This window comes from Thermobia domestica, chromosome 15 (assembly GCF_964235325.1).
Source record: "Thermobia domestica chromosome 15, izTheDome1.hap1.1, whole genome shotgun sequence".
Taxonomy (NCBI): domain Eukaryota; kingdom Metazoa; phylum Arthropoda; class Insecta; order Zygentoma; family Lepismatidae; genus Thermobia; species Thermobia domestica.
Genome location: NC_137468.1, coordinates 23561322 through 23586090, shown reverse-complemented (window position 1 = coordinate 23586090; position 24769 = coordinate 23561322). Strand labels below are relative to the sequence as shown.

The window sequence follows — 24769 nt, the reverse complement described above, 5'->3', positions numbered from 1 at the left end:
CTAAATACTAGAAAAACCGTTACTCTATTCATTCTTTTAATGCTAATTTAATGTAAAGTCGTTATTTTAATTTCTTACAGAACACATGTACAATGCTTCATAATATGAATTATCACACAATAGTGCATAAAGTTATTTTTATTAACATGAAACAGAATGAACAGTTAAGATCATATTTTTCAGTGCGAATATTTGTATACGCGGAAGATGAGGAAGAAATAATCAAAACTGCCAAAAGGGCAGTAACCTGGTCACGGTGATGTGAGCTGGAAAACAAACTTTTCCACAACAACGAAAACTATAACAACATCCAACTGACCTCAATGTGTGCTTCTGTGTTCTGTTATTTACAAGAAAAATTAAAAACATGAAAACATCTCGTGACGTCGTAGTTTGGGCAAATAACACGCGGATTATTAAAAACTGGACAGAAAAACAAAAATAATCAATATTTTATTTTTTAAAATGTAATAATATTTATCAGGAACTATTATTTGAACTTTCTAAAACTCAAAAATACAGTATCAAAAACTTTCCGAAAACAAAAATAGTTGAGCAAACAAGGACATTCACGCATATAAAAAGTCAACTTTTAAATCAAATCATTCTGGGTTCAGCATTTGGAATCATTATTCTTCCAGCGTTCATTCTGGACTTGGGATCCATTCTACTCGAATGCTTATTCTAATCCTAATTTATAATCCCTCATGAAAACTTTTGAGAAAACAGGGAATGTACAGTGCTTGTTTTCGCATGTTTTGCTCATGTGCTACAGGCGTTACGTGTAAAGTAAATGGCTTGGAACAGAAACAGGCACTTATCCGGGAAATAACACCTGTTTTTGAATAATAATTCTTGTCCTGACATGAAATCACATGTGTGCACTGTACATTGACTGATCAGTACCTGTGCGACGCGCATGTACATGCAATGTTCAGAAGAAAATGTTAGGGGCTGCAGACATGTGCAGATCAGCGAATGTAAGTTCATGTGTAGCACGTGGTATTTAGTGAAAACGTGTCTGCGTATATAACGGTACCAACACATACACTGTACTCCACCGATGTTGTAACATGTACATTTGCGTTCCAGGCCAGCCGGTATTTTAAATGTTGAACGAAAATTTTCTGCACATTACATATAATGTGTTCCGTTTTTTAACGTGGTTTTCAGCTATTCTGAATTTCAAAAGAAATCTGCTGTGAACATGAGCTGTTTTTTCCCTGTATTGCCGAATGTTCATGCAGGTTCCAGAGAATTGTTCATCTAGCAAGAGTGTGTCGTTTACATGTCTGGTACATGGTATGTTTTTAATACGGAAAATAGGATTTCCAGGTGGTTTGTTTTAGCAGAAAAGGGTTGTATAAACATGAACTGTACATGGTATGTAGTGACCATGTATTTGCAGGTTACAGAGAAACAGTACACTGTCTGAAATATGAAAGAAACATGCCCGGTAGACAGAATGTTTTAAATCCGAGAAAAGGCCATTTTCAGATGGGTTTCTCAAAAAAAAAAAAAAAAAAAAAAAAAAAAAAAAAAAAAAAAAAAAAAAAAAAAAAACACGAATGAATTCTTGAATTTCCAGCAAAACAGACTAATCTCGACAATATTGGAAGGCTCACTGTGTGGGTAGAAATTTGCAGGTGCGAATTTATATTTTCCTGGACCAGCAGCAGATACTGGTATGTTTAGAAACACTGTGTTGCTGGAAATTCAGTCTTGATTCTTATTCCTTCAGCAAAATTTCGAACTCAAGTTTCATTCAACAGTGTACACATTTTATAATTACCACAAAATGGAAAATAACTAGTAGGCCTAAAGACCAGGGACAGGTTAAAAAACCGAAAATTGTGCCCTATAGTGTAGATGCCCGCTAGTTTGAAATAATGGCTGCCATCTTGAAATTTTAAGTCGGATAGCCACCAAAAAGTATACGGCAAATTTCGGGTGTGTCGTGTTTTTACCCTCAAAGATAAAAGACCAAAACTGCCTATTTCCAGTTCCCTTTTCACTGCATGTTTGAGATCCCTGTACATTGCATGTTCAGTGCTCTCGAACAATACTAAAATAGCACTGGTCTTCTTTCTTTTACATGCAATGTTCAGCGGATGACCAGCTGCTGTTGAAGAGAAAACACGTTAAGATCAGTTGCAAAACATGCAGTCCACAGATGCTGCGTTCGGTTATAGGTACAAAACATGCGTTTTCCAGGTACAAACCAGGTGTTCACTTCTTCCTTGTTTACCTGTGTTTTTCCGTTTCCAAGGACTGAACACGCAATGTTTTTAAAAAACATGAGCACATGATCAGGCGTAAAACAGTGTTCCAATTTCAAGGGTTTTCCAGGCGCATGTTGTACATGCGCATGTACGGTACGTGTTTTTTTTCTGTGCATTGTATGGTAACTGCATGACAATCCAAGTATCTATTCACTTTCACAAATTGTTATTGGTATAAGTATGGAATGTTAATATTTACATTATGTATATGTGGTTTTCAGTTACAGATCTGATGATTTATGATTTCTTTCACTTTTATTTTTTTAACGGTCTTCTCAGCATCTGTCAAATCTGAATGAGAAGTGTCAGAATCATTTAGGCATTGGTCTCCAATTAACAGGCAATGTTTTATAAAGCACACAATTCTACCGATACTAACCAATCCACTACTAAGCGGTACTAATACATTTATGAATCTACTGTAGTGTAGTACTACTATTTTTTTTTATATATATATATATATGTGTGTTAATTATTCAGTGTTATTCGTAAATTGTTTATCGTGTACATTTCTAAAGTAATGGTTTTGTTCTCTTCCGAGACAATCACAGCATGATAAGATACAAACAGAGAGTAGCGTAACAATTCAAAAAATTACTGAACGAAGTAGCAGAGACTATTGAAACTTTGTATCCCTCCCACCCTCACACAGATACAAGGTTAGTAATTTCAATCAAGATCCAAACATGGAAATGGCCAAAAGTTTTATCTTCCTAAAATCAAAATCTTACCTTACACCTCTTACTCCGATCCTATTTGAGCTTCCATTTCTATGATATTTAAGTCTACACTGAGACCATGGTCACGTGCAATATACGATATATATAAAGAACTATTACTTCTATTCAGTAGTTGACCAAGTGGAAATTCTACGTATGTGCACAAATAACATTGAGAGGAATGTGTTCGAATTTTTCCTCATCAAAACAGTAAAACCGGAATTAAATTTAGACCGGTGGAACCTAGATCATCGTTGGGACGACATTATACTGAGTTAAATCAAAGGAAAATTAACTTAAACATTTTTATTTATTAATTTACATATTGCACAAACTTAGAACTGGTGCTTATCATTGACCAGCAAGCAACAAATTGGAATTTGCTCCTCACAGACAATTTGAAATTATTTGTTTGGGAAGATGTATTTCTGAAACTGAAAAGAAAAAAATCGTATCAGTTAGTGTAATAACATACAAGGAGATTAATTTGAAGCGAAATTTCACAAAAGCGACAATGTTAGAAATAATTATAGTAATTCGTTAGAGTAGTGGAAAATGTATAAATGAACATGAGTGTTGTAGAAGGATTATTATACAGGTTATAACCACCACTAGACCCACTGCATATAATTTATTGACAGCAGATATGGTTTCCGCAATACTTTGTCCTATTTTTCAATTTTCAGGACAAGGAACAGTCTATGTGATGAAATAGAATTGATAGTTTCTTCTTACTTTGCATATTGTCCGTGACCGTGATCTCAGAGTGGACCGAAATATTCTGAAAATGAAACCTTAAATAGAATCGGATTAAGAGATGCAAGATAAGATTTTGTTTTTACAAATATGAACCCTAGACCTCATTCAGTAAGTTTATTACCTTCCTGCATCATTAGGAGGATATAAATTAACGAGAAATGTTAACAGTCGTGTATTACGTCATTATGAAGTGTAACGGACCGTTTCAGCTTTGTTCATTTTATTTCAGTGTTAATGTTTGAATGCTTGGTTATGTTTATTCAATATGCCGACGTTATGTTTATCTGCGCTGTTGGATTTAAGTTTACTATTTGTTAATTACCTCATGTTTATGTTGTAAAATTTTCTCTCTGACATATAAATAATCTTTGAAAATTTTTTGTAATTTAGTTTTAAAAAAAAGAAGAAAGTAAGTGTGTGTAATATATAGTTTATTGTCGTAAAAACAAAAGGCAACGACAGAATAATCTTGTAAAATAATTTTATGTAGTTTAGACATCAAAATACTCACTTTAGAAAATAAATTGCAATTATTTATTTATCTGTTTTTCTAGTTTGGTAAAAGGAATTTGTCGCAAGGAAGTTTAATAAAGAAAATGATGTATATGTAAACCAACGTCCTCCGGAATCCTATAGTTATCATTAGCTGTATGAAACTACAGTGGATGTACGATTTATTCAGATCTGACAATCTAAGTTTTCTTTTATTGGTATCTAGCTCAACTTAACCATGTACACAATATTCATCAAATTCGTTAGCTACATCCAATTAGGCACTTTCTTATGAGGGCATACCGTCTTGTTTCTGAACCTGTAACCTAGAAAGGTGTAACACAGAAGTCTCATTACTAATTGCTGATCTTCCACTTCAATTCAATTGTTTGATCAGCATCGTAGCGAATAGTAGTAAAGCCTCTATTCCCCTGTCTACAAGCGAAAGTTGTCGTTGTCAGGAATGGTGGAGGGATACAAGTGTGTGTATATATATATATACACAACACTGTAAATAAAAGTGCGTTTCGGAAGTCTCATTACTTATGTACAGACCTCGTATTTACATATCCTATAGTGGTCAATACAGGGCATTACCTATTGCTATAACAGTGGAAAGAGTTCTAGCGACTTCGCCCGTCACTGCAGAGAACTTAGCCAAAGGGATTCATCATCGCTATGGGATTTCGGTGTGCTGGCAAATTAGTAATAGGTAAGGCTCACAAATATGTAAAGACGCGTGTGCCAGTCAACCATTATGGTCCCTATTTTCTGCAGATATTCCACGTTTGTACGGACAAGACTCCAAATGTGCACATTCACATAGAACAATTTGTGGTCTCCGAAAGGCTTGCAGAGAATTCTTAGGCCCATTCTACAGCATAATCTCCTACAATGAAAATTATGAAACGAGCGATTGCTGACAACATTATTGGCCCAACCGAGTCGAACAACCTTCTGTATGAACACTAACACAGTATATATATATATATATATATATATATGGTTCAAGGGGGATTTACACTTAATTTATTTAATTTTTGTTCTATCTATATATATTTATCCGTAGATTGAAACTGCATATCGTAAACTTCAAGATAAGTTTGCAAGGGAACGCTCTTCAGTGAATGAAGGAGAAGGGGAATTTGGCCTGTATTACCAAGAACCTGAAGACGATAATTACATAAAGGTGAGTAAAACAAACATGTGTCTGCTTCCGTCTATTAAATGTTTTATAAAACGTTTTATCTTCAATAAGCTCCCTCGTTGCTGTATAGTTAGCTACGCATCTGTGGCACAGGAAAGTCGGGTTCGATTCCCGGTGGAAGCTCTTGTGGTTCGGATCTCACGTTAAGCTATAGGTCCACGTCTCGTATAGTATAGAGGGACGCTCAAGTCTAATCAGCAGTTTATCTTTAATTTTTGCAGAAACTAATATCGAATCTTAATTCAGAGCTATTACAGATTCAGTAACATGTATCTCGATGTTCTTGAAAGCCTGCGTATATTTCGGTTGATTTTTGGGTGTATCCTTCACCAGAGTTTAAAAGAAAATTGAAAATGGGTTGTGTGAAAGTAAGAAATTTGGATGCTGTGCATTGTCGTGTTCAGAAATCAAAATATTTCGCGAATTTTTCAGCTGACTTCCTCGATATAAAAGAAAATATCCAGAAACAAATAAAGTACATTCTTGCCAGATAATGCTTCATAGTTATGTTTTCTTGTCGTATGACATGAAAAGTACTACAGCGTGTCGGAAAAAATATATTTTGCATTTGCTTCTCGACACGTTCTGTAATGGCCAAGTAGATATAATATACAGTTTGTAAAAAAATAACTACATCACTTGCTAAAAGTATGGCAGAACATCTAAAGAATAACAGTAGTTACTTTTAGTAGTGATATGCATTCATAGATTTTCATAAAAACAAATCTTGTGTGGTTCTCTTACTCAGTCTTTTGTTTTGTTGTTATTTGTTTCCCCTTTTTGTCACCAGGTGGGTCTGTTGTTGGCTAGTGTCGTTAAAAAACTGCATATGCAGCTCGGGTGGAGATTGATAAAGTAATGCACATTGTTCTTATCGCATGATTGTTTGCCTGATTGGTGTTGCAGTGTTTGCTTTTATAGTGTTCTGAAGTTTATAAATATATAAGCAGTGTATTTACTGCGAATATATTGTTATCGATTTGACGAATCATGAGCTTGAAAGACACATCACCTCGCAAGCAAGGACAAATATTGGCCCTACACAAGGAAGGAGTAAGTCCAAGAGAAATTGGTAGAAAAGTTAACGTTCATCAGTCTACAGTGTCAAGAATCATCAATAAACAACTAGAATTTGGACACTGTTCGATTAGAAACAGCTGTGGAAGGAAGAAGAAAATATTTGCGAGGGTTGACCGAAAATTGATGTCACTAGCGTTGCAGAAAAGAAGCATGAGTTCACGTCAACTGGCTGCACAAATGGAAATGGAGTTAGGTATTAGAGTGAGCCATTCAACAGTAGTGTCTAGACTGAAATCTTTTGGATTTGAGAAGAAAAAGCCGCGAAGAAAACCGCAACTGACAAAGAAACATAAGGATGCAAGGAACATTTTTGTGCAAAGGTAAGGGCAGTGGACAGAGGAAAACTGCGATCGTGTGATTTTTTCGGCCGAAAAGAAGTTTAATATCGTTGGAAACGATGCCGGAGTGAAGCTTTGGATGAGTAGGGGGGAATTAAATCATAATTGTATATCTGAGACACAGAAGTTCTCGGCAAGTATTATGTTGTGGGGTTGCTTAATATCGAGAGCAATTGGAAAAATTGAAATTTGTAATGGTTCAGTTAACACCGAAAAGTACATACAAATTCTTGATCATAAATTAATTCCAACAACTAGGACTTATTTTACAGGGGTAAATCTGAACAAATTCTACTTTCAGGATGACAATGCTTCATGCCATCGATCTCGTTCAGTCCATAATTGGTTTAAGGAGATGGATATAGAGAGAATCTGGTGGCCTCCTAATTCACTAGATTTGAATCCTATCGAAAACCTGTGCCATATTATGAACAAGAACCTGCGGAAAAGGTATTTGGAAAACAGGAACCAGCTAATGACAGCAATTGTACATACTTGGTACCATGATTTAGACATGTTAACATGCCGTAATCTTGTTCACAGTATGCCCAGAAGAATTCAGGCTGTCAAGAAGGCTAAAGGAGGCCATACAAAATACTAAATGAAGGACAGTATAAAAAGGATGATATTGTGTTATTCAGTCGCTTGGAAATCAAGAAAAAAATATTTTTTCTTGCTAAATGTTACCTTATAAGATAATTTTTTCAATTAGTTTGTTGCAAAATATTTTTGTCATATAGTTAAGTGTGTTCTAGGGGTACTTCATTTTACATAAGTTTGTGAATAATAGTAGACAAAATCTGTTTGAACTAATTTAGCAGTTACAATAAACATCCAGTAATATGCTGATTAAATTTTAAATATGTTATGCTGTATCATACAATTTATATGCCCCAAATAAGAAAATTTATTGCTATAAATCTTAAGTGATGCAGTTATTTTTTTACAAACTGTAGTAGTAATGTGGAGCTCTCACATATGTGTTTGCTGCTTCTTCCAGCTTTAACGATATTTGTGGACACATTCCTACTCTTACTCGAAAATAGCTTTAATTTTTTTTTACACTACCAAAACTTTAAAGATCTTTTTTTTAAAAAAACGGTGAACGCCTATTGTTTATCATGGTAACGTAACATTTTAAAAAATGAAATGAAATGTCCCACGATTTTGTCCTTTAGGCTAAAGGAGACGGATGATAATGGAAGAATTGGTGGAATGAGAATGTGGGAAGAAACAGGAGTAGCCTGAGAAAACCCACGGACACAATGTTGTCCATCACAAACTTACTTAGTCGGGAATCGAACCAGGGACCTCATGTACCAGAGGGTACGTAACTTTTTTAAAAACAAATGTTCTGTGAATATGATAACTGTAAAGACAACAGTTTTTTCAAAGTTTATATTTAGAGTAACCCTCTGTAGTCTTCCTAACTACTTCAGTACTTGTGACCTTGGTGTGCATAAGAAAATGACAGGTATAAATCCATATAATGAAATCAATTATGTGTATTGTTATTGAGGTACTTTTCTCTCAGTTTTTGTTTAACCGGAGTTACTAAAGTAAGAACATATGTAGATATTTATTTGTTTATTTACCGAGTATGTATATTATTTTCCTGGTGGAACTGAGGAAAATCTCAGTCCGGATTGTCAGCTACGCGATTTGAATCCGAGACCTCACCTTTACTCTACAATGCCCAATTTATGTGAAAAGTATTATATTTATTTTACTTGATATATTTGCGTATTTTTAATTGATAGAAATAATTTGTTTTCAGCACACAGCACCTCAACATAGACAGTACTTAAGCTATGAAGGTTTTGGCATGGGCTCGCCTCAGCAGAGAGAGAAACAATATCAAATCTATCGAGCAGCTGTTGCACAGGAGAATGTTTACAGACACAAGGTTAATAAGATGACGCATCTAGAAGAAAATGGTTTGGTTGGGAAAGATAAAAAAGAGGCCAAAAAGATAAAGACACGGTAATACATGAATCTTAAGTTAAAAATTTCATTTTATTTTCTGTTTGTGTTACTAGTTGTTAATTTGGAAGACAATTTTATTTCCGTATCTACGCAGAAGTTTTAGAACACCTTGAGAAAAGCAAAGTGAGCATACTAAATTTAAAACTTCTGCACTATGAGCCAGCAGTATCTTGACAACTGCATACAAAGTAAAAGCTTTTATATTTTTTATTGCCAGTTATAAAAGAGAAGGAACATTTTCTGTCACCTAATTGGTGGTAAGGAAGGGTAATTTTCTAGTGTTTACTGAATAAAGAATTAACACTTAGTGTTCATTTTTCTTGTAATAACGCAAGCACTGAAGTACAAAATGTCTGTCTTGAGAGCCGCAAGACAATTATGTATTATTTCATTGGTTTGTCAAATATGCGTAATGTGACAGAATTCGATATTCTCATTAAGGTAGAACGAATTCTTTCCGATTTTTCATCATGTGTAGTGGGGAGAAGTGCAATTTATAGCACTAAGTTCACACACACATAAAATGAGAGTTTTAGAACAACTCCATGATTTCCCAAAAATGCCTTGAAATTTCACTAAAACTCTAATTTTTGAAGTTACAATATATTCAGGTACAAGCGCAAGGCGCATGCCAGAGATGTGTCACATAGGAAGGTGAGGTTAAGGGGCGTCTGCATTTTCCATTCGCATTTTGATATTTGAAAAAGAACGTGTTTTATTAAATATTTTACTTTTAGTTATTTTATATTGTAAATAATTTTAGTCTTTCAATGTATATATTTACCACAATTTCTGTAATCATCGGGGGCGCGGTGCCTTACTGGTAGAACTTTTAGCACCGGTGCTTGGAGTCCCTGGTTCGATCCCAGCTCGCGCCGTGTGGACCTTGTAGTGGACAAACACCGTGCTTGTGGGTTTTCTCGGGGTTCTCCCGTTTCCTCCCACTTTCATCATTCCAACATTTCATTCACTTCTCATCATCACCGTCTTTAGCCTAACCGGCATAAGCGTGGGACGTAAAACTCAAAGATTTCATTTTCATTTTACTTTTCCTGTAATCATTTCAATAAAATGACAAAACATAATGCATAACTCCTGTTTCACTGTGTAAGTGTGAGTTCTTAACATTGAGCTGGATATTTTACACTTATTTTATGTTTTCCACGTGTTTAAATTCACCTATTTGTATTTGAATAAACACAACTGCTTTTTTTTAAAACAATATTTTAAAAAGTCGTCGGAAATACTACAGTAAAGTATCAAAGTAATACAGCCTGTGAGCAAACGAGCAATATATTTCGCATTGTTAGTATGAGTAGCGGCGTGTCCACGCGCAGAGAATTTTTGTCCCTACTCTTTACGGGAGAAAGAAAAACGCCAAGCCGTGGACTGCTAGAATTCACCTTATCGGCGCTGAAAATAAGTAAGTTATATATATATATATATATATAGAGATAGATAGATAGATAGATAGATAGATAGATAGATAGATAGATAGATAGATAGATAGATAGATATAGATAAGATATAGATAAGATATACGGATGTTTCAAAACAACACCGTCAACGTTTGAGAGGTCATTCGTGGCACCAAGATAAGACAAAAGTATAGACGAACCTGGGTGCACAAATGCTTGCTTTCGAAGCTATAGGCTGCCGAAAACATAACAACAACAGCAATAATAATAATAAAAAAAAAAAAACCTTTAAGGTCCTTAACTCCAAAACTATACGACCTCCCGTAGTCGGGTCAACACTTCACTTAGGAACTAGTATGTTCCCTATCCAAATACCGAAGTTTCACAATTCTGGGGTACTTCTGCTACAATTTTTATAGAGGTAGTTGATAAATACTTCAAATTATATGCCCGTAGCCAAACTCTTTCTATAAAAATTGTGTGAATACCATAGGATTCTGAAACATGTATTTTTGGATAGGGCACATGCTAGTTCCTAAGTAAAGTCTTGACCCGACTACGGTAAATCCCACACTATTGGAGCTATGGACCTTTATGAACATGAAGTTCATATTCATGTTTTCGGCAGCCTATAACTCCGAAAGGAAGCATTTGTGTACCCGGGTTGATTTATACTTTTTGTCGTATCTTGATGGCAGGAACACCTCCCAAACGCTGTCGGTGTTGTTTTGAAACACACTATATCTACATCTATCTATCTATCTATCGATATATATATATATATATATATATATATATATACAGATGGTGATCAGAAAAATGGAAACACCTGTAGTTGGCAACACGTCAGATGTGTGGGTTGGCAGTTGTGTCGTGGCGCCCGCAGCGCCGGACCGCTGGTGGTGGTGTGTTAGGTCGGTCTCCATACTACGTCAGGCGCAGTGGAACAGCAGTGTCCAGTGGCTGCAGCAGACGGAAGTAGTGTAAAATGGGAGACCTCTCAGATTTTCAAAGAGGGCAAATTGTTGGTGCGCGGTTATGTGGAGTGAGTGTGACGACAGTGTCGAAGGTGATGACGGCCTACACAACACACGGGAAAACCACATTGGGGAAGGGAAACAGTGGGCGGAAGAAAATCATGAGTGACAGGTCACGCCGGGTGTTAAAGCGCATTGTCACGCAGAACCGTCGTGCCACTGCGGAGCAAGTGACGGAGGAACTCAATTAGCACCTCCCCCACCCTGTTTTGACAATTACAGTCCGCCGCGAAATACATGACATGAACTTACGGGGTCGTGTTGCACGGGCCAAACCGCTCATCAGGGACCATAACGCTTTCGCACGCCGCAAATGGTGCCGCAATCATGCAACTTGGACCGTTGAGGACTGGAAACGTGTGATATGGTCGGATGAGTCATCCTTCACCCTATTCCCAACCACGGGCCGTGTTTAAGTGTGGAGAACGCCCAAAGAAGCTCATGATCTGCAGTGTCTCCGCCCAACTGTGAAACATGGCGGCGGCTCGGTGATGCTGTGGGCCGCCATATCATGGTTTTCATTGGGTCCTGTGGTCACACTTAGCGGACGAATCACTGCTAACGATTATGTCGCAATTTTAGGAGACCACTTGCATCCTATGGTCCGGATGTTGTTCCTGGACAACGACGCTATTTTCCAGGATGATAATGCACCCATTCACACAGCTGGCGTTGTTGCAGCGTGGTTTGAGGAACATCGGGATGAAGTTCAACACCTCCCTTGGCCCGCCCAATCCCCAGATCTCAACATAATTGAACATCTGTGGTCCGTCTTGGAAACACGACTCCGGTGACGATATCCACCTCCATCCTCTCTGACAGAACTGGCCGATGCTCTGCACGAGGAATGGTGTAAAATTCCACTTGCTACCATTCACGACCTCTATGCCTCCATCCCACGTCGCATCAAGGCTGTTCTGAAGGCGAAAGGTGGCCCGACACCATATTAATCTGATAAGTTGCAATTTCGTTCAGGTGTTTCCATTTTTCTTATCACCATCTGTATATATATATCGATTATAATTAAGTACGTATATATTCATCTTTAGTGTTTCAAATGCGAAAATAAATTCTGATTAAGTATTGTTTAGGTGGTAGGTACCTTTTAAATTAGCTGATTTTTTCGCCTGATCGCATATAAATACACAAAAGTTGTAAGTTTTGTTTCGATACCTCGCCGGTTTCTTTCTTTTTCTCTTGGACAGTCATGTTCTCCCAACATCAATTGCAAGATGGCGTTGTTTATGAAAATAGGGTCACTCGTTAGGGAAGTACATATTATGATCAAATTTCTTCATGTACATTTGTTAAAATGTCGAGAAATTTGGACTGAAAACATCGTGGTGCTCTTTGTTAATATTTTATCATTTAGGACTATCTTTTTGAAGAAAAATCGCGGTTTGGGCATATTCCAATACGCATCTTTCATTATTTATTTAGATCATAAGACTGCACTTTTAATTTTGTGGAGTTGTGTTGTTGCCGATCTATAAACATTGATGAGGAGACATTTCATTGTTACGTTCCTTTCGTCAAGAATTGTAGGTGAGTATTCTTGTATTTTGGTTTCGTTCTAGCTATTTATTTTCATAAGTATACTTTAAAACTGGAAAACTGATAGAGATATGAAACGTAGATACTTGCATTAATATGTATTCAAACGTTGTGGTTGTAACCAAATGTAGGTCGGCGTAAAAGAATCCGTTTCAAACTAATGGTACACTAGCTAATACTAGTAGATAATAAACTGGTTTTAGGGACGAGGGGTGTGCCCAGTCAGATTATGCACATTTACACCCTTATTTCTGTATTTCTTGGTTTACAATCAGCCACTGTTTGGTTCAAGAAACATTTCAATTTTTGATCCGTTAGGAATCGAACCCAAGGTTGCATACGCATAGCATTTGAGGGTATGGGAGCAGTTTCACACCAGATTAAGAGTAGCTACAAGGTCTAAATTATAAACATGTCGAAGCAACTTATTAAGGATTCGAAACAATGTATTGGTTTGCTTATAATGTGGTTGTATTCGTTATTCGTAAGTGCTATAATGTATATCTAGGTATTGCATATGTTTACTTTAATTTAATATTTATATTTGCAGGTGCCTCTTGAAGTGATTATTATGATATATTTGGTATTGTAACTGCGTACCACTACTGCAGAGAGAGAGAATTCAACAGGCAAGTCTTTAATTATTCAGGGTTGTGTCTCTTTCGAAGCAGCATTAATAAAATAAATAAGTAATGGGGAACACAATTGTTGGCGTCACATCTTGGTTCGATATTGTTTTGGTATGTTAAGCAATCAATCGTACATAAATATAGTTATATATATATATATATCACGGTAATGATGGTATCATAGACAGAACAATGATCATAAAAATTCTCAATACAAAGTCAGGAAAGTCTTTCGCACTGTACTTCATATAATTAAAATGGAAGGAAATCAAAGATAACATTGTTATATGTGAGCAGATTATGAGTATATTATACATGGAATATGTTCTACAGACGAAGCGTGAAGTCTAATAGTATACTTGCATTAATTCAGGTTGAGTAACCACGTACCATAAAAGAATAATATACATCTTGAAATATTACAAGGTAAACTACTTCTACAAATGGTGAAGTACAGCAAAGAATGTGGAACAATATACAGTAATTTCGTAGTAAACAACAAGTTTCATTTTGTACTTCTGTTGTATATAACTGTCTGACACAAGCTTCAAAATATGAAGCATATGTTAATTATGTTTTTCAGTGAATAAATATATATATTAAAGTTCCGATTGCATGTTTAAATACGTCATGAGTTTCATAGCTTTAAAGAACGTAGTTAATGTTTTAAGAGTTCAGCTTATTTATTTAGTTTTAGTATTCCAAATATAGCCGGATTCATTTTACGTTGAAAACTTCAACATTAAAGATGGAGTGGTTTATCACCCACATATTTCATATGTAATGATATGATGCGGCCGATCGACCTAATTTAAAGACTGACACCGTGTATCATCCAGCCTGTGTTTCTTCTATACTTGGACTGTTTTGTTCTCATGCACCTCCAAGGTGTATCCCTCTGCCTTAATTCACATTATTGATGTGGCCCCTGTACTCACACAAAGGAAGTAGGGTACGCCCACTGTGTGGCCAGACCGAAGTCCTGGAGTGCCTATCAGTTTATCCTATTAGTCGAGTCGCCCCTGCTAGCGAGTCAGGTCTTACGTGCTCTGCAGGCATAGCGCTCGAGCTTTATAAAGCAGGCTAATCTCCCAGCAACGCAAGCACTAGCTACCGCATCCCACGATACCACAGTCCGGCAGAGTCCAACCCAATATGAGAGCCATAGGTATGTCCGAGTGGGACAGGACGTTTGGGCGCAAAACTATTTGGGCGCGAGGTACATAGTATAAATCACAATTTACGACATATAAAGTAAGCTAGGCACTGAAAACTAAGCGCGAATCAAGATATATATACATTTCCTGCACTTTTATCTTTATCTCACCTCATTTATCTATCTATTTTCTATCTCTTATTTATTCATCTAAATTAAATAGTTTAATGCGTTTGTGGCATTTTTCCATAACCTCGTCATGGATTGATTTTTCGCTTGTTCACGATTCTTGTACTTTCAACATGTTTTATCTAATTTTTGTATTATATAAGAAATAAAAAAGCTAGGAAATAAAGGAATCGGAAGAACTGTTAATAATTTGGTTAATGTTAATTAAAACATATTGATTTAATTTTTGTATTTTTTTTAAAGTTAATAATTACATACTTATGAATATTATGAGCAAAGTTTGTTTTCTTTCATATTACGTTTGCCAAACTTTTCTCTTCCTTAAGTCTAATAAAGAACTACCAATAAAAGATTTCTGCGCACTCGAGTTGAGGGAAAGATGTTCATAGAGGGTGTCTAAGACATTGAGTTTAGGAACTGCAGTATACCGTATTTTTGGTATCACTTTTTGTTATTAACATTCCAATATAACAATCAAAACTTAACACTTATTTTCGTCCCATGGTAAGCATTTAATCTGCATTAAAGAAAGTGGCGAAAGGAAAAAAAGAACGATTTCAAAGTGAAAAATAATAGTTAAGTGTACATATATTGATCATTTATCCACTAAAAATGTGTTTGACATTCACACTGATTGCATAACTAAAGTAGTAGGCCTCTTTAAGTTCTTTAATGGAATAGGCTCACTATATGTGTAATGTAGTCAATCATATCTAGTCTGGTCTACTTACTTTGGCTTGAGAAGTTATCAAATTAAAAGCACACTTAACTTTGATTGAAATTTAAATTTACAAAATTTAATTGTTAATTAGTTTTTAGAATTTTGAAATTCCAGTATTTCAAGTATATAAAACAAAATCCAGCATAATTCCACTACAGTAGACACCTTGTGATATCTTGATTCGAACTTAGTATTCAGCGCCTAACATAATGACTTTTTAATTTAACTCACGCCCAAACGTCACGTACCGTGTCCGAGGAGTTTGATCATCCCAACCTTGCCTAACTCTGTCGTTCAGTGGCTACCGTCTTCCGCGTAGAGAGACCCTAACACGTTGAGATACTCCTTGCTCCACTAGTACGTGTTTAAGTCACCATTTAGATTTGATGCCAGCTCCTTATCCTAGAGAGATTTCTTGCTTCCACAGGGATCGGAAACCTTTACTCAAATACCTAGGATCGAGCTTTTTTCCTAGTTGCCGTTCGGTCTTCCTCCAGGATCGAGGGTAGGATCGTCCAAGCAATACAGAACTTCCTTTAAGGTACCGTAGAGGTACACTGTACATTACCAGAGCCAAGAACTAAGGTAGACTGTCGGCGAACAGACATGATCACTTGGGAGTAGGAGAATTTTCCCTTACAGGCTCGTCCAAGTAATGGGACTACCCATCTTTTACGTGTTTAGGCACCACGTTGTAGCTATGATATCTTCTGAACACAATGGTACGTGTAATCCACCATTGGAAGAGCACCTCACCCTCCCTCTTTAGTCTTATCTAAGCAATACGGAACTTCCTCTATTTACGGAAGAGGTACACTGTATATTACCAGACCGAATGACCGATGGCGGCTCCACTGATAGGATCGTGGATCCTGCATCAGTGAAGTAAAAGAGGAGCCTGGAACGAAGGATTCCTTCTACTCTCTCTCTCACCCTTGAGGTACGAGAGTGCATTAGAATACGAGTATGCCATTTGGGATCCAAGAGCACGCATTAAACGCTCATTGAGAGCTGTACCACATTATCGTCCTGGTAGGACGTCAGATCCTCCCCACTGGGCACACAATCCTTTTTTTTTTTTTTTTTTTTTTTTTTTTTCATACGTGTTGTTGTACCGTAGTCTTATCTCCCGGGTCCAAGGGCGCGGAAAATCTAGTTGCCCATTTCGGAGGTAGAGTGTGAGCTCTCTTTTCCGCCGGTGTGGACAACAACACACCATATCTACCTCAATGACACCGTGACGAGGTTACACGTACCCATTTCATATTGAATGGCATGGATTAGTTGCCATTGGAAGATCTAGCCGAAACCTTCATTTCCCAGTAGATTGTTGTCCAGTCTTACAAAGCAGTCCATAAATGGGACAGTAGCACAAACTCAAGACATAACGAGAGTAGCGTGTTTGCACGCACTTCTCAAGTTTCAATCTCCCTCTTACCATTCCCAGACACTACAATGCATGTAAACTGGTAACAGTCGAGCATTGGAAATTGATTTTTTTTTTTTAATCATTTACCTGATAGAGATGAGAAAAATCATGGAAAAATTTCAGAGTGGCCGGCCAAACGAATCGAACGCGGGACTTCGCAATTATGGATGACTATTCATTTATATCTGATTGTCCATCTAAATAGCGTTTACTTGAATCATTTATGTTATGTTATTACTAAATTAACGAAAGAACATTTTTTAATAATGTGCCTATATATGAAACGCAATGATTTTGTCCGTTGGATTGATGGGAAGTCAACGCCGCCGTTTTTACACCAAGGCTATACGAAACGAGACTTGCAGTTTAACTTTAAATCCGAGGAATGATATCGTTCAACTCCATCGCGGTTCATAATGTCGCTATAAACATTTTATTTTTTCAACGTAGTACTAATATGTGTGTAGAAGAGTGTTAAAAAAAAAATTCATTGGACTGGCGGCAGTTAAATCGAATCCATGTTGTAAATTTAAATAACTTCCAGTGACTTCTAAAACATTATATATAACTATTTCTAAATATTATATATAGACAATGGGCAATCAGTGTGTAAGATTTGTAATCCGAAGAATGAAAAGTTTAAACCCATTGTTTACAAGTTAGTTAAGATTTTTAAGTGTTTGACCATAGCCACTTAATGAAATGATGTCTTAAATCAGCCATGTGCATCAGCCGGTCCTGGCCCGCCTGACCGTTGTTGAAAATATGACCATAACTCTTAAAACAAATTCATTTTTTCTGAATAACTGATGACCACCTTGAAAATAACCTCCACGCAGGAACATCCAGTGTACTACCGAACAGTGAGAGACTAGTTCAGAATATAGATGAGTTTCAAACCGATATGATAAATAAATAATTTTGTAATGCCTTTCTTTAGTAAGTAAATATTTTGGTTACCATTATAACAGTGTGTTCCTGCACAATAAACGAATTTCTCCATTGAATATAGCTGTTCAGTTCTTGTGAAAATGTTATACAAGACAAAGTCTGTATACAAGACAAAGTACGACCCTGGATGGCAGTAAATCCTCTTTGATTAGCCCACTCCCTGTTCCAACTTGCACATGCCTGTCTTAAATTAAACTTAACGACCGTTTCTTTCTCTATCGGTTTCCAGTTAGAATGACCTAAGAAGAAACGATCGAGAAATAAAATTTTGTGACGGTAAAATATATATTCTGATCACAATAACGATTTCAATTAAGTTACTTCACTTTAAAGATAAGTTAGTAGATTAAAATATCTTTATGTAAATACAAATACCTTTACAAAAATATTTTCCTCTTTGGTTTTATGGAAGCTATGGCATGGTTGACTTTCTGAATTATCTGGTCAAGGAGACCCAAGGGAGAAGAAAAGATGTGAAACACTATGACGCGAAAATATCAAAACAACTCAGTCGCAGATGGAGCGATTCCGAAGTTGCAAGAAGAATGACACAGGTAAGTGGCTTGCAACAAAATTAATTTGTCATTGTGAATTGAAGATTTTTTGTTTTCCTAATTAAGTTTACAGATTAGACTTAGCATAGGATAGAATACAATAACGAGGTTTTGTTTTTTTTTAGGTTTCGTAAACTATTTGATTCGTTCTAGTTCTCGGTGGCCCAGGTTTTCTAATTATTGTCATTCAAATTGTACTAGAAAAGTTGTTAATTAAAAAAAAAAAAAAAAAAAAAGCTTTTTATTCAGTTAAGTTGTACAAATTATACGACATCCGTATTCATTGTGTTTGAGAAATAGATTATAGTGTTCTTTACTTATCGTGAAGATAGAACCATTTCAAAATAGATGAAACACTAATGAATCGTTTGAAATTATTTTCAAAGACTGAAAAAATGTGACTGCGTCGGGAATCAAACCTGGGTGTCAGTTTGATATGTCGATGCGTTAACCACTACACTATTGTGTTAAGTTCGTGGAGGCGCTATTCCTCGTATATTGTCTAAATCAAGTCGCGAAATTTTAGAATTTAACCAGTTAAGAATGCTCGAAGAGCATTGCCAAAAGGAACTTAGAAAAAAGAATTATTTTTTCTTATTTACTTCTACAGGCTTTATACCATTGTTCTGTGTACTTTATTGTTATAGTCATTAAACAATTCTTGTAAACATTTCCTCGAATACTAAATTTTTACACATATTTTATTTAAGAGTTCTGTTAAAACGTTCCACGATATGTCGTTTTATGAAGACACATGCTCAAAATTGAAAAATTCACAAAATATCATCTCTTTATGTCTTACGGTTCCCGAGATATGGTTCCTTAAATCTCCCGAAATCCGAACTTTTTGGTCAATATCTGGGGAACGGGGCCAGTTGGCAAGTGGCCACCGGTTACTATTTTGTACCAAAATATTCACCATCCTCTTAGGTATTCATCAATACCAGTATCATCTCTTTATGACTTAACGATTCCAGAGATTCTGAATCGCTTTTTTTGGCCAGTATCTCCTGAACAGTAAGAGTGACGCGAAAAGATTCCATCACTTTTTCAGATAGTTTTTGATACCTCTATCGAAGGGGAGGGCTCAAAATTGAAATATTCGCAAGTAACAGACAGACACAGACAGACATACATACGTAGACATAGAGAATTCAGTAACGAACGTCTTAAGTTGGTTGAAAATGATGAAGCATTTAATAATTAGTTAAATAAATTTTCAGACAGTACCAGTCAACATCTCTAGAAGCAGTAATGGTCAACACTACATAGTCATTATTTTATAGGAACTTATAAACTTACACTATTATAATTTATATCATTATTAATAATAAAACAAATTAAAACATTTGTCACGATGTCATGTGTGTTCAGTAAGGTGTGTCGTCTGTCAAAAACGGTTAGGAACCACTGCATTAATATAGTATTTTACAAATTACCTTCCCAATTAGAAACCTGAACAAATCTCGCTTAACAATATTCAGACAGGCGAAAATTCTATCAATGGAGACAGAAACTCAATAAGTTTGTTTTATATTTGTTTCAAAATATCACATCTCATGTTGTCAGTGTGACTTCCTTCGTCATGCACGACACATCTAGCTTATAGTCAATTTCTTGCTATATATATTTTAACATTGGACTATCCAATAATGCATTGGCTTCTGAGATGCGAACATGAACATCCTGAATGCACGTGTTGTGTGATAAAATTCCAGAGAAAAAAGTGACAGGGTGCAAGATTAGTGAACGTAAAAGCCAACGTAAACGTTCACTATCATCTCTACCAGCATGCCTGATCCATGTTTGGTAGTCACCTATTCAGTTTACGTCTGACATCTGAGTGGAAATGGGGTGGTGCTTTTATGTTGATAAATGAAGCCGGATTATCATGTTCCAATTGTGGAAAAAGCCATGTCCGTTACATTTGGAGGTATGAAGTCTCTGTGATTGTCTTCGTCAAAGAAGAAAGAGTCATATACCATGCTGATAGCACGAAAAACATTTACCGGTACTCTAGGGGAGTCGAGTACATGCTCCATATAACATCAGAATTTTCTAGACCTTAGACCCGACATTATGTTTGTGCACTTTGCTTGACATGTGTCTGTCAATTAATATCAATAATTGCATAAAACCATCAGTTTGGACTTGCATATCCTTGCAGAAAGACTGTCTCTTGACTTAGTCGTCCGGTTTCAGGGCTTGCAACAGTTGCAAAAGTAAGGATGGAATCGCAAACGTTTGCATTAAATCTTTCACATATTTGGTTGCAGGATGTATAATTCTGTGTTGACTGCGATGGTTGATTTTTGTGGGCTTCATACGTTATTCTCTCACACGATCCTTAATTGCCTTGCTTACTGGTGGACGGCTGGGTGACTTTTGCTTACGGATGCATCCATTTGCTTTTAAATCCAAAATAACACTTGCGGATACTATGTCCACTGGGAGCCTCTTCAACAAACTTCCTTCTAAATTAACGTTACACAGTGATAACAGACTGGCAGAAGTGAAAATCCAACACGCAAAACGACGCCTTGTCTTCATTGGCAGCCATTTTTTTTCTCCTATCGACAGCTTTATCAGCTACTGAAAAGTTTTAAGTTTTCGTTTCCATTGATACCGTGTTACTAAACGAGATTCGTTTAGGTGTATAATCAGGAATATATTCGTAATAACACTGTATAGTCACTGGGCTATCCAAAAACAGTAGGAACTTAGAGTATATGAAGCCGAGGATACTCTGTTCCAGTTTTGGAAGAAGCCATGTCCGTAACAGATCCGTCCGTTCTCTGCCAGTCTGTATTGTCAGAATGGCTGAGAACTAACTTCAGATTAAAAGTGTATTTCACCTATAGTCTAATAACGAGTGGACCGTTTCTGAAACAGTAGTCCTCTTAGATTAAACATTAGTCCAAAAAGACAAGGAAAAAAAAAATGAAATTCTAATTGATTATCTCGAACAGTGTCTGGAAATTACGTCTTTCACTTTGTCTCTCAGGATTGACACTTGATGAAATTTATTACCTTACATATTATTATTAGTATTATTAAGTACACTGGCCTTTATAAATTAAGCAACAAAGACAAAATGTGTAATAAAATGACGAGGGGTGGGGGATGAAATGCAGAGAACATGGATATCATAATACAACGAGTATTGACGAATGATCGGGGAAAGATTGTGCGGAAGAACTCGCGATTATACTGCCCTCACATGACTTCGTAAAGTACTATGTACGGACGAGGACTACATGAGCTCACGGAATTGTTGGGTGACAGTGTGCGTGTAGAGTGCAGAAGCAGGTCTAGTGGAGTGAAACAGGTGAATATAGCAACGAGGCATCATTTACAGGATGAATTACGCTGGCGTGCCATCGGTAGATTGGAAGCAGGGCAGCGTCAGGTCGACGTGGCCCGGTTGGTCACCAGGTTATGGAGCAAGTACCAGAAAATGCAGAATGCTTCGAGAAGTTGCAGTGGCGGTCAAAAACGTTTGACATCGGTCAGGAATGAACGATATATTCGTTTGAATAGTCGAAGAAGCAGGTCTGCAACAGCAACTCTTAAGTGCGTGTGGAGGCTGTTGGTGCCACTGGACGACCTCTATCAACGAGTACAGTACGCAGGCGACTTCACGAAGGTGGGTTTTATGCCAGAATACCAGTGGTGTGTGTACCACTTACCCGGTGTCACAAGAGACAGCGATTAAATTTGGCAGAAGCGCATGTGAATTGGACCCAGAAGCAATGACAGTCAGTCGTCTATACTGACGAATCTAGATTTTCTCTGGATAGTGATTCTTGACGCAGATTGGTCTGGCGAGAAAAAGGAACCCGGTACCATCCATCCAATATTGTAAAAAGGGATCGATACGGTGGTGCAGATATGCTTGTGTAGGGTGGCATCTCGCTTGGAGGACATACTGATCTGTATGTTCTCACGCGTGACACAATGATAGCTCAGCGCTATAGGGATGACGTTCCCTTGTACCCTTCAGAGGTCACGTTGTATTCTTCGCACGTGCCAGAGGTGAGGGATTCTACAGGACGATAATGCTCGTCCCCATAGAGCACAAGCGATCGATCTGTACTTGGAGGAACACCATATTTAACTAACGAAGTGGCCATCGAGGTTCCCGGACCTTAACCCGATAGAACACATGTGAAATGCTCTAGGTCGACGAATTGCAAGTCGTGTACCTCCTCCACGAACTCTCCAAGATCTTCAACCGGCTCTTCGTCAACAATGGACCCAGATACCAAATGAGCTAGTACAAACATTTATTACTAGCATGAGACGACGTTGTGAATCTTGTATTACTATGGATGGTGATCATATCCCTTATTAGTGTCAGCAAACCATCCTTTATTGGCTTCAGTGTTTCAGAGTTTCAGTGCCACCTACATCCAGCATCATTTTTTCCCCACGAGTGTAACTTTCATTTGGTAGTTTTCCTTGCTGTATAGCGTAAAATTGGTGCTTCTTTAATTTCGATAACAGTTTGTTCACTTGCATGCGTTTACTTTCCTTATACACCTGAATATCCATTTATTGCTTAATTTATGACGGCCAGTGTATTATGCCTGTTGTCAGGTCCTGGAATCAATGTTTTCTATTTATTTATTTATTTTTGTGTTGGTAATGTTTCTTCCATCTTTCTCGAACTCTCGGTATTTTCTTATATATTTCAAATCATCAATCTGTTGTGTTCTTCGTATTCCTATTCCTCGCTTTCCTTCCATCTTTCCCCCAATGGCCGTGTGAAGAAGATAATTTCTTCGCAAGATGTTTCCAATCCAGTTGATCTTCCTATGAAGGATGCTAGCTACAAGTGTCCTTTTCTGTCCTATCCGTTTTAAAACATATTCGTTTCTTACTGTTTCCGTCCACTTTATCTTCTGCATGTTCCTCCAATACCACATTTCGAAGCGCTCTAAATAATTCCTCTCTAACTTCCGTAATCCATAAAATATTTTTGATAGCTTTCAGTTATTAAAAGAAACTACTAAGTATTTTTTTTTTATTAATACCAAGGTAGAATTCAGAGAATTGTAATTAATGTTAACTTAAGAATATAAGTGATATTAAGATATGCTGAAAAGATTTTTAAAAAATGATAAATTTTGATTTGAAGGGAATGAGTATTGCGGTCTTTAGAACATTCTGACTAATAAAAGTGTTCCTCACTTGAAGACGTTTGACAAACACTGGCATAGTGGTTAACACATCTGCATGTAAGTTGGAGACCTGGATTCGATTTTCAGCCCAGTCACTTTCTTGACTCGTGTATAATTGAATTTGCACCAATAGATTGTATGGCGAAAAAAAAAAAAAATGGATTGTTTCCTCCGTATCGTAATGTGATGAGAAGTTCGTAATCATAGACAAACGTCATGTATTAGTTATAAGGAAGTACGCTAACTCATTCTTATTACAACTCTGTAGAAGACAGTGACTTAAGTTGTCGAAGTCATCAGCTATAATTTTGAACAATGGGGCATAGTAGCTTACTCAGCTCTCAGCTCTGGTGCGAGGGGGCCTGGTGACTCAATCCCAGCCCTGGGGGTGCGGTGGCTCAGTGGTAGAGCGTTCACCTCCGGTGCTTGGGGTCCCTGGTTCGATCCCAGCTCGCGCCGTGTGGACTTTGTGGTGGACAAACACCGTGCTCGTGGGTTTTCTCAGGGTTCTCCCGTTTCCTCCCACTATCTTCATTCCACCATTTCATTCATTTCTCATAATCACCGTCTCCTTTAGCCTAACCGGCATAACCGTGGGACGTAAACCTCAAAGATTTTTCAATCCCAGCCCATGTCAGTTTGTAGTGAGCAACATTGTTTTTGTGTTTTTTATCGGGGTTCTCCTTTTCCTCCCACATTCTCATTTTATCAGTTCCTTTGATAATCATTCACTGAACTGAAAAATTTCATTTATTTATATGTAATTTTAAACACAATAAAGTTAGTTCATTTTCATTTAAAGTTGGTAAATGTTGTCAGCTTTTAATCTGTGAAAAGTGTTAGCTAAAATTATAACGTAGAAAAAATATAATTGAGGGGCCTGTGACAATAATAAAATGGGTTCCATTGTAAGTAACAATGATAATAAAATTTAGCGAGAATAATAAAATTAGCCATTTTCAGTTTCAGCGAGGATCACCATAGAGCATAAACGGTCAGGTATAGCGGGAAGCGATCTTTTAGAATCGATTCAGCGTCCCGAAAATTGATTTTATATCCCCTATTAATTCTCGATTCAGACCGAA

At 36.9% G+C, this 24769-nt stretch overlaps 1 protein-coding gene across 4 annotated transcripts in view; it reads left to right on the top strand.

Moving 5' to 3' along the window:
* LOC145672114 (dnaJ homolog subfamily C member 28) overlaps nt 1-24769 on the top strand; it is a 57116-nt gene that overhangs the window by 14104 nt on the left and 18243 nt on the right. For 3 of the 4 annotated variants that reach the window (XM_081741387.1, XM_081741388.1, XM_081741389.1), the window contains 3 exons: nt 5322-5441; nt 8655-8860; nt 18360-18501. In XM_081741387.1, the coding sequence (XP_081597513.1) occupies nt 5322-5441; nt 8655-8860; nt 18360-18501 (468 nt within the window). The remainder of the gene's footprint in view (nt 1-5321; nt 5442-8654; nt 8861-18359; nt 18502-24769) is intronic. The other variant, XM_081741390.1, reaches the window with a different exon arrangement.